The 12,909-nt window shown below is 37.8% G+C and overlaps 1 protein-coding gene across 3 annotated transcripts in view; it reads left to right on the top strand.

Moving 5' to 3' along the window:
• Window positions 1-12,909, top strand: part of SLC10A7 (solute carrier family 10, member 7) — a 263,021-nt gene that overhangs the window by 208,403 nt on the left and 41,709 nt on the right. For all 3 annotated transcript variants that reach the window (XM_011956821.1, XM_011956826.1, XM_011956833.1), the window contains one exon: window positions 4,934-5,017. In XM_011956821.1, coding sequence (XP_011812211.1) covers window positions 4,934-5,017 — 84 coding nt within the window. The remainder of the gene's footprint in view (window positions 1-4,933; window positions 5,018-12,909) is intronic.

Below are 12,909 nucleotides of genomic sequence, written 5' to 3' on the forward strand. Positions count from 1 at the left end.
CCCTCATCCCCCTCCTCCCATCCCTTCCCTTGTCTTTCACATAGGCACAAAAAGAGGAGTCCAGCTTTGATTTTCACTCATGTCCCCTTTCCCTGTTTCACACTGTACTACCTAAAACTAATGTGTAGTAGAGTGTAATGAGTTAAGTGTGAGGGCTTTGGAGCTACACTTGTGGGTTTAGATTCTGTCTGTCACTTTCTAGCTGTGGTGATCTTGTCCAGGTTGTTTAACTGTTCTGTGCCACTGTTGCCTCTTGTGAAAATGAGGGTAATAATAAAACCAACATCAAGGGATTGCTGTGAGAATTAAATTATTCCACATGCAGTAAGCATTTAAAGCAGTGTCTCCCTCTCAAAAGAAGACATACAAGTGGCCAACAAACATAGTTAAAAAAGAGCTCAAATCACTTATCATTAGAGAAACGCAAATCAAAACCACAATGAGACACCACCTCACACCAGTCAGAATGGCTATTATTAAAAAGTGAAAAAACAACAGATACTGGAGAGACTACAGAAAAAAGAGAACACTGATGCACTATTAGTGTGAATATAAATTAGTTCAGTGTCTGTGGAAAGCAGTTTTGGAGATTCCTCAGAGAAGTTAGAACTACCATTCAACCCAGCAATCCCATTACTGCATATATATCCAAAGGAAAATAAATCATGTTATCAAAAAGATACATACACTCACATGTTTATCATTGCAGTATTCAAAATAGCAAAGACATGGAATCAACCTAGGTGATTAGATAAAGAAAATGTGGTACATATACATCCATGGAATACTCCACAGCCATAAAAAAGAACAAAATCATGTCCTTTGCAGCAACATGGATACAGCTAGAGCCCATTATCCTAAGCAAATTAACACAGGAACTGAAAAGAAAATACTACATTGTTCTCACTTACAAGTGGGAGCTTGGATATTGGGTACTGAGGGACATAAAGATGGCAACAAGAGACACCAGGGACTAATAGAGTGGATAGGGAGGAAGCGGGCAAGGTTTGAAAAACTAACTGTATGGTACTATGATCACTATCTGGGTGATGGGATAGTCCGTATCCCAAACTTCAGCATCACTCAATATACCCATGTAACAAACCTACACGTGTACCCCCTGAATCTAAAGTAAAAGTTGAAATTATTTAAAAATAAAACAAAGCAGTGTCTGGCACATGGAAGTGCATGATAAATGTTACTACTGAGATTATAGAAGACAACTGGTTGGGAGACCTGGCTGATGATCCTTTCTCGGGTCTGTGAACTAAGTAGAACTTTGCAGCTTACCTGAGTGAAGTTGGAAGAATGGAATGAAAACATTGGCAAGCTTTTTCTGCCTTCGTATTACAGTCATTCACTAATTGACACACATTCATTGAACACCCACTATGTACTAGATTAGTGGTTCTCAAAGTGTGAACCCCCAAGTCAGCAGCAGCAGCACCACTGGGGACCTTGTTAAAAATACAAATTCTCACCACAACTCCCATCCCTCTCCCCAGGCTTTTTGAATCAGACACTGTGAGGATGGGGAAATCAATCTGTGTTTTAACAAGCCCTCCAGATGTTTCTGATGTGCTCACATTTGAGAACCACTGCCCTAGATGTAGAACGTGGTCACTCTGCTGGGCATTGGGACTGTAAATGTGAATGACATAGTGTCCCAACCTTCAGGAGCATAGATTTGTAAGCAAGAACAACCAAGGATTCCAAGAGGTGCAATTCAGATACAGAGAACAGTGGTTCACAAAAGAGAGGGTGGCCAATTCAGCATTTTGGGAGGAGGTTTTGGAAAGAATTCCTGAAGAAGTAATGTTTGAACTGAGTCTTGGAAAAAGACTCAAACTTTTCCAGTTATAAGTGGGGGAAACAACATTCCAGAGACAGGATTGAGTGCATGTGTACTTGGTGATGGACAGGCATGCACACCGACCTCAGCTTTTGAAAAGCAGCAGCTTGACAGGAGGGGTTTTTGTGTTTTTGTCTACTGTTGTATCTGCAGTGTCGAGAACATGCCCCTAGCTCACAAGAAGCACTAAGTAACTACTTGAATGATTGAATGCAAAGATCCTAAATTGCCACATAGTGAATTTTCATGAATGATTTCTTCTCAGCATAGGATAGTAAAACAAAGAAACCAAGCTAATGGTGAGTTTCCTCCTTTAAAGTACTACATATTGCTGCAAGAAATTAGCCAAGGACTGGATTGTTTGCTTAACATGCTATATCTTAAACCATGGGTTGGCAGTATGAGACATATTACTTTTAAATCTGCCACGGTACTCGGTGAAGCCCAGGGCACTTGCTTGATACAACCTTCTGAACCTGAAAACTTCACCTGCAAATTACTACTGCTTCTCATAAACATACTGATCTTTACAATAGAAACCACAACAGGTTCCCTATTAAAATATGAAGAACCAAATACCCCAAGCAGCATATTTCCTTCTGCTTTAGTTAAAATCACCTCTGCATGCAGAATCATTGGGTTTTGTGTCTCTCTAGTCCTGTCCTCACAGGCTGCGCTGTGCCAGATGCTTGCTGTTCTGTCTTCTGGATGCCAGGGCATACTTCATAGCATCAGAAACTTCCCCAGGGGTCCTCTGCATCTTCATACTGACCACAGTGACAGATCTGGTGGCCAATTCAAAAGAAAGGACTTATGCCAAATTAGACTCCAGTACTGAGGTTTCCTTCCTTTCAGAGCCACTTCTAAGGGAGCCATCCTGAGGGATTTTGTCCCCAGCATCCCTGCCATACCTCGTCTGGCTTCGTGTACCCAGTTAATTACATCCTTGAGTAGCTTGCTCTGATCTCTGATCTGACAGAGCCTCAGAGGAAGGCTGCTGTAACCTGTGTTTCCAATCAAGTGGATCAGAAAAGGGACCATAGAGATCATGGACAACCTCCTCAACCCATAGCCTTGTTCCACTGTCTTCTAAGAACATGCGGTTTCCAAACACTGAATATGCCAATGGTCTGGTATGCGAAGGATGGAGACATTATAAATATATATTTTTTAAAACCCAAGTTGAAATGGGTTTTTCTTTATTTTGGGGTGCTTAAAGAGAGAATATAGCTTTGAAATGGTTATTCATTTAAAAAATTTAAAAACCTAATAATTAAAGTTGAGATAAAAAGAGGAGCCAGGGATATGTGAGATCACTGAAGCGATTTCAGGCAGGAAATGTCGCCTTTTACATGAAGATTATAGCTTAATTTTGCTACCTCTCTCCAAGTTCTGTAAACCTTAGGAATAGAGCCTTGAGCTGGACCTTCTTGAACTTGAAAACTTTGTTCTTTAAAGTTTATTTTTCTATTCATCCAGTGCCTCAATTTCTCTGTAGAATATATTTTTTCTTTATATCAGTCCTTGCACCAGGAATATCCTTAGGGTTAATATTTGTGGAGAGAATGTATTTGTTAAGCACCTTGTGCTTCAGAGACACAGTTGCTTTAAAATAGAGCTTAATTATTAGCTTTTAATGTTTTGGTTTTGCATAAAAAGAAACATCTAACAGCCATGTGACATTTAACACACCAGGAATCCTGTTTGTTCTTTACCAGTTTCACTTTTTCTGTTTGTCTCTCTTCGTTTTAGTTTATATTGGTTGTGGAGAAAAAGGGCTAGAGACCACCAATTTTTATGCGTTAAATAAACAGCCAGTGGTCAGTGTTGAAGCTGGTTTTCAGTGAACACAGGGCCAGTGATGGGTCAGACATATGTTCTTGGCATTTTGAGTGCATGCAGACTGGGGCTGAAGCTGGGGGACAGAATTTTATATAATATGTCAGATTGGAGAGGAGATTTTGGTAAACCATTCATGCAAAAATCAGTGAAAACACTGCTCCCACACCACTTCATTCAGAGCTATTGACTTCAAGTAGCTAAATGTTTGATTTCTTCTATTTGACATTCTGTACTCTCAGTCATCACTACTTCCATGTCTTTTCACAAAAATTATTTTCCAAACGATATTTCCAAGTGTAACTAAACTTAGGTAAATATGAAAATTTAGGTTTAGTCTGCAGGGGAAAGGCGAAAAGTAAGTTCCAAGGGCCAATTATCGATGGTTTGGTAAATCTGGTTGCAAAATGAACCTGTGAAAGAGAAAAACATCTATTGTTTGTCCAGAGAAGTTTGAAAAACAGAGGAAGTTTTGACCAACACTAAAAAGTTCATAGGAAGACTTAGCAATTCTTAGTGATGGAGGCTAACATGAGTGTGTTACTGTGTGTGTAGATAAGCACTTTTGTGCTGCAGGGAATAGCATCTTAATGAACCTGAGATTGTAATTGTTAGCAAAGAAAGAATCAAAAAATTAGGAAGAAGAAAAATAGGAATTATAAACGGTGTTAAAGCATACAAATTTAGGGGAGCTATATTGAAATTTTAAGTTGAAAAATAAGTTATGTTTCAGGACTTCCCATTTGCTAGACCTTGTGTAAGAAAAAATTCTACGGGATCTGAGATTCATTATCTTTGTTTTGAAGGAGTCGGAAAGTTAGAAACTATTTCATTTACATAAATAAAAATGTTATCTTGATAAGGCAATGAGACATTTATTTTAGATGTCTACAGACAGGTGAAATAAAAATCACATAAACTGTAATTGTTGATGAAATATCATGCCATATGATTATAGACTGTATGAACACAGAATGACTTTCCTAAAATAATAAGCAATTTAGGTTGATTGCAAATCAATATTTTTCTCAATCTTAGTCTCCCAATAAAAGTTATATTTTAAAATACTTAACAGTTTTTTGTGTTGAATTTAGAAAATTAGAGGTAACTTCACTTATTCTTTGTAGATAGCTACCAAATTTTTGGTGCACCTGAGAGAATCTATTTATTGCATTATTTGTAAACACTAATGCTTGATAACTGATTCAAAGTAATTCTAACTCCTAGTTTCTTGTTTTACAGCTTGGTTCATCTTCTTCTGTGCCTTTCACATCTATTTTTTCTCAGCTTTTTATGACTGTTGTGGTTCCTCTCATCATTGGACAGGTAAGGCCTCCAATTCTATCTGATCTTTTCTTTACGGATCAAATTGTGAAATCTTACATAATGTCAGAGCAGTTGAGAGAAAGGATATTTAGAGGGAGAAGATAAATGAAAATATGAGACTAAAAACAGAAGTTTCATCAATCACAGTATTCTCATCTTTTTTATTTTTTAAATTAATACTAATCTGCTTTGCAGTTAGCTGTATACAGGGACCCCTGCTAAGTATATACAGGGACTTCTACACAGAGTCTTGATTTTTTTTAAATTTATTATCTCCTCTTTGTAGCTATGTAGCTACCTTGAAAACATCTAGCAAGTCTTTAACCTTATTCTGCAACTTTTGATAAGGTCTCCATGTTTATGACCATCGTTGGGGACAAGCATCTGTCTTTGGTTGGCGATAGACTCCTCCAACAGCAGTTATGTTTGTGACCATGTAATTGATAAACAGTTTAATACTATTATCTCTTAAAGTTTATCTTAGAATATTTAGGGTTTACTTTGTCATTCTTATTCAATTGGACTAATAAAAATTCCATTGTAACTTCTTATAACAAGTTGGTAGTAAGCATATAAGCACACAAATTTTAAAACAAGTGGATTTTTTTGGTTGTTGTTTTTTGTTTTCTGTAAAATCATAGGATACCACAGTATTGGAGTATAGAATTTAATGCACAACTAAAGTGAACAAGTCTTAGGAAAGCAGTACATTAAGAGCAACTAGATTCTAGACTTATTTCTGCCTTTTATTTGCTGTGTTATTATGGGCGAGTTATTTAATCTCCCTAGCTCCAGGTTCATAATTTATTAAATATTATGACAATAATATCTATTGTAAAGGGCTGTTGTAAAGATTAAATGAAATATGCATGCCTGTAAAGTTTTTGGCATAGAACCTAACACAGGTAAGTGCTTTGTAGCTTCTATCATCATAATCATTATTTCCAAATTCCCTCCAAATACTAAACAGGAAACAAGTATTTGAAATATTGAATATAAAAAATGTATGCACAGGCTGGGCATAGTGGCTCACACCTATAATCCCAGCACTTTGCAAGACTGAGGTGGGCAGATCACCTGTGGTCAGGAGTTCATGACCAACCTGGGCAATGTGATAAAATCCTGTTTCTACTAAAAGATACAAAAAAATTAGCTGGGTGTGGTAGTGGGTATCTGTTGTCCCAGCTACTCAGGAGGTTGACGCAGGAGAATCGCTTGAACCTGGGAGGCAGAGGTTGCGCTCCAGCCTTGGCAACAGAGCAATACTCTGTCTCAAAAAAAAAAAAAAAAGACAAGAAATGTATGCATAGACATGTAATATTTACATGCTGTCTTAGGTCAGGTTCTCTGGGCAACAGACACAAAGACAGAGGTTTTTAGGCAGGAAGTTTACAAAGGTGTACCCTTGGGAGCAATAGAGTGAATAAAGTAGGATGGAGCTGATGCAGTCCCAGCAAAGGTCTCAGTAGATCCCATGGGGAACTCTGGAACTGAAATGACCCCTCAGAGTTGTCCTACCTTAAGGCAAGAGCACCTGGTCTTTATACTCTTACACTGACCAGTCATTAGATACTGGCTTCCCTCCTACCCTCCATGAGGGCTGTGACCTTGGGTGAGTCTGCTCTCTTAGGCTGAGGGCAATTCCTAAAGAGGAACTCCGCTGACATATTTTACTCACCCAGCACTCCCTGCTGCTGTGGGTATAAGCACCTGATTCCTGAAGAGAAGGATCTGGGTGGTGCTCCACAGCATCCACAACACATGTGCTAATTTTTTTTTAATTTTATACTTAGAAAAGGGACTAAATTTAGCATAAAATGGGGGATTTAAAAGTGCTTTAAGAATAGCATTTAATTAAATATAAAATGGTACTTAAAAAATACTTCTCCCACAGTGCTGATCACATAACAGAGATTCTGAATAAATGTTACATCCCCGCCTACCTCTCTGACCTCTGCCACATTTCCCACTTCCAGCCTCCCTGGCTTTTCTCAGTTCCTGCTCATTCTTTCTGTTTTGGGTATCTTTCTGCCTACCCTCCCACCTCAGGCTGTTTCTCATTTGACTCTTTAATGAAGCCTTCTTTAAACCATACAGCTAATATTTCCCTGGTTATTCTTCATTGCAACACCTTGTTTGATTTCTTTCTTGACTCTTCTCACAAAATATACTTATGTTTAGTTTGCTTGTTAACAGTTTGTCTCTGCCATTCAACTGTCAGCTTCTTGAGTACTGGAGCCATATTTGTTTTGTTTATCATTACATTCCCAGACCATAGGTACCCAACAAATATGTGCTGAAAGAGTGAGTGAAATAATGAACAAGCCAGAGTTCTATGATCAGTAAGGGATATGCTTTGTTATATAGAGGTATAACTGAATCTACCTGTACTTCTCATCTCCACACAGTTTAAGCTGTGGATTATATTAGTTTATATTCATACATATTTTCTTTGTTCTGAAAATAATTCCATCTAATAATTTAAGGCTCATGCATTCTTCTCATAGTAGATCTTGGAAATTCCCCTATTAATAATAAATGCTTGGCTTAAAATATACAGACAAAATATCTGTGTATAGGTTACTTAATTTTGTATGTATAGGGTTATATAATGTATGTAATTTAAAAACGTTTATCCTGAAGGAATGATGAATTGTTAGATGGCTCATTCTTCATGTACTCAGTAGTAAATAGCAAAGTATTCAGTAAATTATAGAGTAATAATGGTAGTCAAAAGGTAGTATAGGTAGCTTTTTGTTTTCTCTTAAGTGTTCTAGATACCACAGTTCTTTGATGGCTCTTTTCGAGGAGAAAACCTATATGCTTGCATCTACCTGCCCCTCCTCTGGTATTCTGGTCTTAGGATTTAACAGTCACCACCCTGTCTCCACATCTAGAAACCACCTGTCAGTCTTGCCTCCTCCCTCTCCTTACAGCCATACTTCTTTACCTCCAGGCAGTCACTTCATCCCACCATTTCTGTCTCAGAAATCTTTCACACCTGGCCCCTGCAGCCCTGGTCACACTGCTGGAGAGGATGACACACCTTCATCATCTCTTGTCTAAATTATTGCACCTCCTAAACCTGTCTCTCTGCTGTGAGTCTCTTCCAATTCCCATCTAATGTCTTTACTCCCTCCAGAGTAGTCCTAAAACACAAATCAATTCATATTATTCCTCTCCTTAAAAACATCCCCATGCCTCCCTGTTGCCAATTCCTTGCATGGCCCCAAAGCCCTTCACAGTCTGGCCAACCTGCTTCCCCAGTGCCACTTCCCACCAGTCCTCTCCTTAGGGCTCTGCTTTTCCCATGCTGCATACTCATCATCCTTCACCTGACCATGGCCCTTCACTGCTCTATGCCTTCAACTGTATTGCCAGCAAACTCCTACTCATTGTTGAAGACTTGGTACAGAGGTGCCCTCCAATGTGACGCCTGCCTGCTCTGACCTAGACTGGCCTCGATTAAATTCCACATCTCCCATAGTACTTGATTCATAATATTTATCAGGAAATAATATAATTTATCGATGAGCTTCCTAAAAGCAGAGACTATATCTTCTTAATTCTCCTACCTTCTTGCTTATAGTAACTCTCAGTATATATGTATGTACTTAATCTGTAATTTCATCCTAAGTAGTGGTCTCCATAGGTTAGTATTTATAAGTATACTTAATAACATATTCAAGAGTAGGGTGTAAGATGTATAAAAAGATTGACTGAAGAGAAATTTGAGTTTATCTTCAGGGAGCCCCTAGCAGTAATTTTCCCTAGGTTGCCATTTGTTTAGGATAATATTTTTAGGTCTGTATATAGTAGGTACTCAGTAACAATGACTTACTTCTTTCCTAGTCATCACCTGAAAAACATATCTGAAAAAAAAAAAAAGTATATCTTTTTTAAGGACACTAGTTCAAGAAAAAATAAATTTTTCAAAATTTTATGTTAAAGAAAAGCCATATTTCTAACACCTCCTTTGACTTTAGTCTTTGGATGAACTGTGCTGTAACTGGCCCACAGGTACACTAACATAAACGATAGAGCCACATGTCTGAGTAGACGTTATCATATAAGTGCTGCTGCATGATCCTCAGGTCATCCAGTACCATGGAAAAGGGGGAGCATTCCACAGGCAGGGGTGCCCAGGGCAGGCAGTGTCACCTCAGCCACCTCCTCCTACAGTCACAGCCTCACAAGGTCATCTCTGCTTGCAGTGGTATAGATTGTGTGGTACACAACAATGCTGCATTTCAAAGAAGTGCGCCCACCTTATAGGCATCATAGGTTTGAATATTTATTATTAAAATTGTTCTGGCAGGAGGAAATAAAGTACATTAAAGAAGGGATTTTTGTAATACACATAAAAGTGCTATGGGGCTACAGCAGGCCTGTTGGACCTTGATGATCAATCTCAGGCAGCCCACTTCATAGCCACCATACTTGTCCTCACCTACTAAGCTCACATACTCTATTCAGTAATTCTTCAGTTTCACCAAGACCCCAGATTAACTGACCTTTCAGTCACCATCCTCATGACTGTACTTCCCTTCTTACCCAGCTTTGATTCCTTAGTCTGCCATTATAATCCCTCCTTGGCAAATATTCTCAGCTCCTTCACCCTTTCTCCCTTTGATGTACTTTCTCAAAAAGCCCCAACCCTGGTTAAAGCCAACTCTGCCTACTCCACGCGTGCAATGGAGCTGCTCAGATTCCATGGCCTGTCATTCACCTCACTCCCTGGCAGAGCTCTCAGCTTCTTCACCTCTCCATTTTACCTACTTCACGAAGGCCCAACCCTGCTTCTACTGGAGCAGCTGAGCTGAGCTTCTCAGAAAGCAATACACATTGGTCTCATCTTGTGTTAAATGTGTCATCTAACACCTACCAGAAACCCTGCCCTACTTCCTTATAATGTTCCTTTTTCTATTCTTCAAAGGGATAGTTACCTTATCCTCTATCTTCAAGTCCCTTTTACCTTCCCAACACTCTCCCACTTGCCCATGATACTCACGTCTCACTGACTTTGCTTCTGTTTCTCAAACATGCCAGTCTTGTTCCTGCCTTAGAACCTTTGCACTGACCATTCCTTCTGCATGAAACACTTTGCCACCTTTCACATCCTCAGAAAGACCTTTCCCCACCCTCTCCTTGGGTGGCTACCCAGTAACAACTCAGTCACTATCATATCATTTAGTTTAAACTTTGGCTTAGTATGTATCATTATTTTGCCTCTTGTTTATTTGTTGTTTTGCTTTTTATTTCTCTCTTAAACTAGAATGTTAGTGTCATGAGAGCAGGGACCTTGTCTGCTTAGTTTAATCTCCTGATTAATCTTAATTAATCTCCTGATTAATCTTAATCTCCTCAACTGTGTGATGTAATCTTTGAGGACCCCTGTTAGCAGTACACATATGTGCTAGTTGAGAGGAATCAGGTGTACTGCATGTCAGGCTACTTTCACAGCTGTAACTAGGAGTGCCGAATTATGAAAATAAACGCTTGTATGGATTGTTGTATGCATCTTTTTAAATGAGGTTTTATCATTACTGGTTAAATAGAAAATGGGAACTAGAGAGAGAAGAAAAGACTAGGAAGTATGAACTGAATATATTTTTCTTAATCTTTTATTGGTGATAAAAGCTTGTATCATTCAACTTGTGATTTATATTTCTGAGAGTGAATTTTATTTTTCTGTTTCCCCATACGATGCTTCTTTTTGGTGTAAATCATTATTGACTGACTCTGATTTGATGGGAGGTGTAGTTTGGTCTTCCTCACTGCTTGGCTGCACACACGGCTCCTAGGCCTTACTTTCCTCATTTGTAGAACAAACTGTTTTATATCTTCTACCCTGAAGGTGCTATGACTCTGAGATAAGATTAATCTTTCCGTAGATGGCTAGGAGATTGTTCCTCTGTCAATCTAGAAAGAAAGAAAATTTGTGCCATCATAGCATTTTCTCTTCTGAAAACAAACCTTTTCAATACATCTAAGTGCTTGAGACAAATACTTATTTTGTGCATTATATTTAAGTGGTATACAAATAAACAATGAAGCAGAAATTCTACCACTTTTTATTTTCCACCAACTTGAATATTTTTTAAAGCAGCACACTAAAACCTACTTTTTCCCTATAAATTAATAATAAAAAAGCATATTTATACATTATCATTCATGCATTCTCTGGTCTTTCCATTAGTGATTTGTTTCAGTTTGAGATGGGCCTTTCATGTTAAATAGTCTTCCATTAAAGTTGAAGCTAGTGTTATTAATACTAGTAGAGTTTTATACTTACAGCATTATATTAGATATGAACAGTTTTCATTGCTTCACCTGAAAATTGCTTTGAGAGAAAAGTAACAGTGAGGTGTACTGATAAATAGGGATAGAAATATCATCAAACTGAGACTCGGAAATAAGAATAGTGATCATTTACCAGGGACAGGCCCGGTCTGTAAAGCGTTTTATATTTATTTAATTACTTAATCCTCAAGACAACTACTGTTATATCACAGACGAGGCACACGGAAAGTAAGGAATTTGCCCAGCATCACAAAGTAAGGATTGGAGCCAGGACTCAAAGTCAGGCGCACTGTAGCTCCAGAGTCTGTACTCTGAACTCCTATGCCATGGTTCCCTCAGGAAATAGGGGTCGTAGTCCTACTCAGCCACCTCCCTAGCTTTTCAACATTTTATGCAAGTTGACTTGGCTCTCTGTGTCTGTTTCCAACTGTAAACTCTGCAGAATAATAGTGTGTGACCTTTCTCATGAGAATGAAATGAAGTAATAGAGGGGAAGAATTTTCAAAGAGTGAAGTAGATAATAAGTGTTCATTGTGCCCATTTATTATTATTATTGTTTATGCTTTTTTGCAAAGTGTTTTCTTTTGAATCTACTCAATATTTAATAAAATAAGAAAAGTGTTATAGAAATTGGATTTGATTTCGTATCTCTGACTTTATATTGCAGCAGAATATTAATGTAGAAACAAAACTTTATGAAACTATATGGATTTAGTGCAATAGAGGATAAAAATTGAAGAAACAAACTGAAACCACCTTAAAGAAAAATGTTTTAAAATTCAGACACTTAACATGAAGCATTGTCTATCCTATATCCTTACTCAGAAATCAATTTATGAATAGGGTAAAGACAGAATAGAAACAAAAAGCTAGGAAATACTTTAACAAAAAAATTAAGAAAACTAAGATGATGGGTATTATACTTTATATCTATCTCAGTGAATTGACATTCTACACCAAAGACATGTCATTTTTACAGGTTTCCAACTTGGAAATCATGCAGGAATTGATATGTGGCTCTGTTTATTAGAAGCACAGAGAGTCAAATTTAAGTTTTCCTTTACTCTTTCCTGCTATTTAATTTAGAATAAGAAAATCAAAGTTTTGAAGGTGAGACAACAAAATAAAAAAGCTTCTATGGAAGATTTTTTCCTTCTCTCTTCACAGGGAAAAATAAACAGGTTAATGAGGATTTGTCACTTAATTTTGAACACCTACATTTCTCTGAGGTCTGAGGGCAAATGAATTAGTATAGATTCTGAAGGAAGATAGAACTGGCCACCTCACCAGAACGCCTTTTCCCACCTCATCTTGGATTTTCTTTTTTCCCAAGAGAGAATTCTGAGGCATCTATATCAGGTTGTGTTGATCTAGCTCAAGCAAAGTGTTGTTATCTATAAGGTTATTAAAGATTTCTATAAGGCAAAGAAGTTTGGAGAATTTTAAAATGACATGAATTCTTGACAAATACAGAATGATTGCATCAAAAGTGTAAGTGGCTAAACTAAGAGAAGATAAGGTTTCCTGGAGTTTATATCCAAAGCATATCTTTGAGGCATGTCAACACTACTTCACCCAGTTTTTGTTTA

The sequence above is a fragment of the Colobus angolensis genome, unplaced genomic scaffold, assembly GCF_000951035.1.
Source record: "Colobus angolensis palliatus isolate OR3802 unplaced genomic scaffold, Cang.pa_1.0 Scaffold111, whole genome shotgun sequence".
NCBI lineage: Eukaryota > Metazoa > Chordata > Mammalia > Primates > Cercopithecidae > Colobus > Colobus angolensis.